The sequence below is a fragment of the Alosa sapidissima genome, chromosome 7 (genome assembly GCF_018492685.1).
Source record: "Alosa sapidissima isolate fAloSap1 chromosome 7, fAloSap1.pri, whole genome shotgun sequence".
In the NCBI taxonomy this organism is placed as follows: Eukaryota; Metazoa; Chordata; class Actinopteri; order Clupeiformes; family Clupeidae; genus Alosa; species Alosa sapidissima.
In genome coordinates this window covers 35,499,898-35,505,914 of record NC_055963.1, presented here as the reverse complement: position 1 = coordinate 35,505,914, position 6,017 = coordinate 35,499,898, and the positions used below count along the sequence as shown (strand labels likewise).

General features: G+C 43.8%; 1 protein-coding gene across 1 annotated transcript in view; it reads right to left on the bottom strand.

Moving 5' to 3' along the window:
- Positions 1–5,951: 5,951 nt before the first annotated feature.
- LOC121712887 (chymotrypsin-like elastase family member 2A) overlaps positions 5,952–6,017 on the bottom strand; it is a 9,214-nt gene continuing 9,148 nt past the window's right edge. Inside the window, exon 8 of the mRNA XM_042096984.1 lies at positions 5,952–6,017. This exon is cut by the window's right edge and continues 13 nt beyond it. Within this exon, the coding sequence (XP_041952918.1) occupies positions 6,013–6,017 (5 nt within the window). The 3' untranslated portion in view covers positions 5,952–6,012.

Below are 6,017 nucleotides of genomic sequence, written 5' to 3'. Positions count from 1 at the left end.
AGCATTGGATACAGCCAAGTTCAAAATTATGTTTTCATTGTGTTCAGATATTAGATGGGAAAACATTTACAGAGGGATTTATGAATATCTACTTTTGTTATCCTGTAAATCAGAAAATTATGTCACTAGCCCTAAAAAAAAATTGCTTTTTTCCATGTTTTTAGGCATAAAATGTCATGTAAGTCAGGCTAGGAATAATATATCAACAAACCCCTCTGTAGAAATCTTCGACATATAGTTAGGCATAAGTCTAGAAAGTTTGGTGTATGTACGTGCTTCTGAAGTGGAGTTTTTGAGCTCAGAGTGTGAGCGGAAACTCATTTTGAGAAAACAGCCTTGAAAGACAGCCAATGAGATTCCGTTCTCAGCCTAGACTCGTCTTTGAACTTTCGCGATTGGTTACTGATACAAAGGAAGTGTCCATATATGGATCACATAGCGCGATACAGGAAAAACAGAGCTTTCCAACGGTAGTACACATGTTATGTTTTGGACCACGGTCGCGGGAGTGCATGCAAGGTTAGAATGCTAACTTTTGCTGAATTTAGGAGAAATATACAGGCGCGAGTAGACACAATATAATGAAATAAACACCTAAATGTGTAAATCTGACTTTTTTGTTGTAGTAGTGTGATAGAATACATGCTAAGGTAACATACTAGCTCAAAATCTCGAAATTGACCAGTGCATGAAAAAACGATGTTTTCACCTGCCGTGTCTCGCCTTAAACAATTAGAGCTGTGATGTCACAATCGGAATTAGAATCCTTGAACATTCCGCCATTCATTTCAATGGGGCCCAAAAACGCCGAAAAACGGGAATACCACGAAAACGACAAGGGCCAGCGACACGAAAGTAACAAGCAAGTTACACCGGTTCGGGCCTGAATTTTTGGAGTTTGAACTGCGTCGATAGCTCAAACGGTCTAGGAGCAGTAGTTCGTCCAAAAAGTGGGTGAAAAGGAATAATAAATAAGAAAACTTAAGAAGAACAATAGTGGGCTTGCTGGATCAAACCCACTAACTAGAATTGCGGTTCCGAGGAACTGCAAGAGTGGGTTTGATCAGGGGCATGGAACTCGGCCTCATCCAAGGATTTCAACGGTACCTCATTTATGAAAATCGGGCACACGGATCAAAAGTTATCTGCATTAACGCAACATCCAATAAGCTAAAACGCATAAATAACGTGGTTGCTAGGGCAATCATGCTGGTTGCTATGGTGGTCGCTAGGTTAGAAGGCCAGCGCCTCCTGAGAGGCCTGAAGGGTCAGTTCTGAGGTTGTTGGCTGCTGGAACCAAAAAATTGACAGCATATTCTTAAAAAGGCCAGCTCGATCCAAACATTCTCATCCATGGCTAAATGATACCCTCCGATCGCAGCGCACCAAACTCAGAGCTGCGGAGAGGAAATGGCACAAATCCAAACTAGCTGACGACCTCAAAAACTACCAGACACTCCTGACCTCCTTCTCAGCCAGCATCACTGCTGCTAAGACTGCTTTCTACCATGACAAAATCAACAGCGCTACAGACACTCGAAAACTTTTCTCAACCTTCAAATCGCTACTCAACCCTCAGCTGCCTCCTCCTCCATCCAGCCTTACTGCAGATACCCTCGCCTCATTTTTTACAAACAAAGTGGCGGCAATCAGCAGTCAATTCTCTACATGCCCACTCAACGCATCTGACTCAGATACCGCACTCCTACAACCTCTAGGGACTGCTGGAACATCTTTTTCAGCATTCACGCCTCTCTCCGAGAGTGAAGTGTCCAGACTCCTGACATGCAGCCGTCCTACCACATGCTCGCTGGACCCTATACCTACGAGCCTACTTCAGTCCATCAGCCCGACCATCGCTCCAGCTATCACACATGTGATCAATGCCTCGCTAACCTCCGGCACATTTCCAACAGCGTTCAAAATGGCCCGGGTAACACCGTTACTTAAGAAAGCTTCTCTCAACCCTGCTCAAGTCGAGAACTACCGCCCTGTCTCACTACTGCCTTTCCTATCCAAAGGCATTGAACGAGCAGTCTCCAAACAGGTCTCTGACTTCCTTTCACAGAACAACCTTCTGGATCCAAATCAGTCTGGGTTCAAAAGCGGCCACTCTACCGAAACGGCTCTGCTGTCTGTAACAGAAGCCTTAAAAGAAGCCAGGGCGACCGCTCGGTCATCAGTACTCATTCTGCTTGACTTATCGGCTGCCTTTGACACGGTTAATCACCGTATCCTTCTCTCTATACTCGCTGACATGGGAATCTCCGGTTCTGCTCTCTCCTGGTTTGAATCCTACCTCACAGGACGCTCGTTTAACGTATCATGGCTTGGTCAGCTATCCGCACCTCACCATCTCACCACAGGGGTCCCCCAGGGCTCAGTGCTGGGCCCCCTCCTCTTTGCTATCTACACCACCTCCTTGGGACAGATTATCCGTTCGCACGGCTTCTCATACCACTGCTATGCAGACGACACACAGCTCTATCTGTCCTTTCCACCTGACGACCCCCTGGTTTCAGCACGGATCTCGGATTGCCTTTCAGACATAGCTACATGGATGAAGGCACACCACCTCCAGCTGAACCTCTCAAAGACTGAACTGCTGGTCATCCCAGCTAAACCTACCATACACCACGACATCAACATCAAATTTGACTCCCTGTCTGTTTCACCGACCAGGACTGCAAGAAATCTAGGAGTTGTTCTTGACAACCAACTAAACTTCTCAGATCATGTTGCCTCAGTCGCCCGGTCATGCCGTTTTGCACTCTACAACATACGGAAAATCAGGACTTACTTGACTCAAGATGCTACCCAACTTCTGGTTCAGGCAATAGTCATCTCACGACTCGACTACTGCAATGCCCTCCTGACAGGTCTCCCAGCCTGCGCAGTGAAACCACTTCAGATGATCCAGAACGCGGCGGCGCGCCTGGTCTACAACCAACCCAAAAGGGCACATGTTACCCCGCTGCTCATCCAGCTACACTGGCTACCTATGGCGGCCCGCATCAAATTCAAGTCTCTAACGCTTGCCTACAAAGTAGTCTCCGGTTCTGCTCCCACCTACTTGAATGCCCTCATACAGACTTACACTACCTCCAGACCGCTGCGCTCCTCTGACGAACGACGTCTAGCTCTACCACCGGTACGCTCAAGCCAATCCAAACTTTTCTCATCTGTTGTTCCTCGTTGGTGGAACACACTGCCAGTTCCTACAAGGGCAGGGACATCCTTTTCCACTTTCAAAAAACTCCTGAAGACCCAGCTCTTTAGAGAACATCTACTCTCATAGCAACACTTACAACAAGTCTTACTGATCCTAGCACTCACCAGCCGTTTTAAACTGACAAGTAACTGTTAAAAACAGCACTCACCGACGCACTTATTCTTACTGTACTCTAATGTTTTTTTTTAAACTGTCCTAAAATTGTGAGAATTGTTCTAAAAACTTACTGTTTACCATGTTGTTAGTCGCTTTGGTTAAAAAGCGTCAGCCAAATGTAATGTAATGTAATGTAATGTAATAATGTGTGTGTGTAAGGGTATGGGTGTGTTTGTAAGCGTATGTAGATAGATAGATAGATAGATAGATAGATTGATGGATACTTTATTGATCCCCAAGGGGAAATTCAAGGGTCTCTAGCATACAGACATAACACACAACATGCACTTACAGCAGAAATGGTAAACATAAGTATAAGTGTAAACATATAACTAAACTCCACTGTACAATAAAGACAGTAGAAGATAAGAAAGATAAGAAAACTAACAAAACTAAATACTAAATATATATAAATTAAATTTAAAAAGTCCAATGTGCTTGAGGGTGATCAAGCATAAGACGCTTGTAGTGACAGGGCCGGGACTGGTAAGGTGCTCAAGGGAGTGAGTGTCATGGTGAAGGTGCAAAAAGTAGTCCAACATTAGTCCAACAGTGCAACAGTGCAGGAATAAGGTCTAGAGACCAGCATAAATAATATGGACAAAAAGGAGAGTAAAGTATAATGTAGACAAGGTAATATAAAAAAACTATGTCAGTGCAAGAACAGGTTGAGGTAATAGGGTTACAGCCATTCATTCATTCATTGAATCCTCTTGCCTTTAGTGAGGCATTGAACAGTTCAATGGCCTTGGGGACAAATGACTTCCTATGTATGTGACATGTGTGTTTCTGTAAGAGTATGTGTGTGTGTAAGGGTTAGAGATGCGTGGATGGGCTATTATTTCAACCGTAACCGCATAGCAAAACTTATCATCCATCCGCCATCCATCCGCACCAACATTTTTTGACCAATTTTCAAAACTGCACCCGCCCGCCATTCGCTGGTTGTTTTAATGTATATGGGTGATGCGGTGCTGCTGACGTGAGGCTAGAAAGCTCTTGCCTGTTCTAGAAAGACTGATCCAATGCAGCAAATATATTAAAAGGCTAAAGTCCTACATTGGCTATGTTGTAGCCTATCCCCAGAATATCAGCAGCAAACTCAGTCTCTGTCTCGCAAAACAGTCTCCAAATAAAACGCACATCGGCCTGTAGCCTACAATTTTATCATTGTAATAAAAAACGCAATTTGGCACATCATTTCAACATGCTGCTATTTAGCCTACTAATTAATGCCTATTGTACTTTATTTTTTGCAAAAAGAAAGAAATCCTTAATAAAATAACAAGTCATTCACATTATAGGCTAATTTACGCACTGTCATGTCAGGGTGACACTATGACAAGCCTGCTCTGAAGACTCCCATTCATTTTGACTGCATGGGAAGAGAGCGTGTCTTTTTCAGACAGACAGCGCAATTCATTTTATACCAGCAGGCCGATCAGACAAACTATGGTGCCTCGATATTAAAGAAACGCAGACTCTACTTATTCCGAAAGTCCACCACACAACAGTGCAACGTGCATGTTCACATTTTTAGTAACAACCTCCAAACTTGCTTGCTTGCCTTACACACCTAGGTTTTCCGACTATTTTTCTTACCTTTTTTTTCCGCTGTGGATGTTACTGAGCTTGTAGAAGTTTTAACTCTTACGTTCTGAACATCTCGCACTGCCATTGCCCGATGTCAGTTCTGAGTCATATCACTCCATAATCTGTCTCTCTTTTAAATGCATATTCCCTGAATGGTAGGCTACAATGACTATGTGTTTTATATATAATATCGAAACAAAATAACCCAGTTCCCTCATAACCCAATAACCCTCATCTACGAGATGTTTAGGCCTCCTCCAATACTGGCAGCTGGGCTCATAGGTTGCAGATTTGCTTAGTGGCCTACCAAGGCTCTGCAACGAGACGCGACATGGGAGATGAATCATCGGTCAACTTGCACTGTAGCCTATTCTTTCTTATTGCACACTGGAGAGGAAAACATGCTCGTAGGCTACAATAGGCTACTTAATTTAAACTTTGTTACCTTTAGTGTGTGTGTGTGTGTGTGCTCAGTGAAACATCGGAATACACCAATTCCGCAACACTGTCTCTGATAGATAAACAAAGCAGCATGCATAGAAGCAACTAGGCCAAACTGCCTGATGAAAATTTTACTATTTCAAAGTGTGCTCGTTTTTTTCGGATGTAGGTAACACAATTTAACAATGTATAGGCTATACTTTTTTCATTTGATTGGTTCAGCCGCCACCCGCCCGAATTTAATTAAAATATTATATTTATTCACGTCATCCGCCCGATCCGCGGTTTAACCGCGGAGTCCGTGGCTGTAACCGCGAACCGCGCATCTCTAGTAAGGGGGTGTGTGTGTGTGTGTGTAAGGGTATGTGTGTGTTTCTGTAAGGGTGTGTGTGTGTGTAAGGGTATGTGTGTGGGTAGGGTTTACATTTACATTTACATTAAGAGTACTCTATGTGTGTGTGTAAGGGCATGTGTGCTTTGATCAGGTTCAATGAAAAAACACCACATGAGCAGAATGCATTGAGTTCAACTGCAGCTTTATTTGCTGTTTCCAGAACATGCTGATGGTTCTGGTCCAGAAGCGATTCTGCTCAGT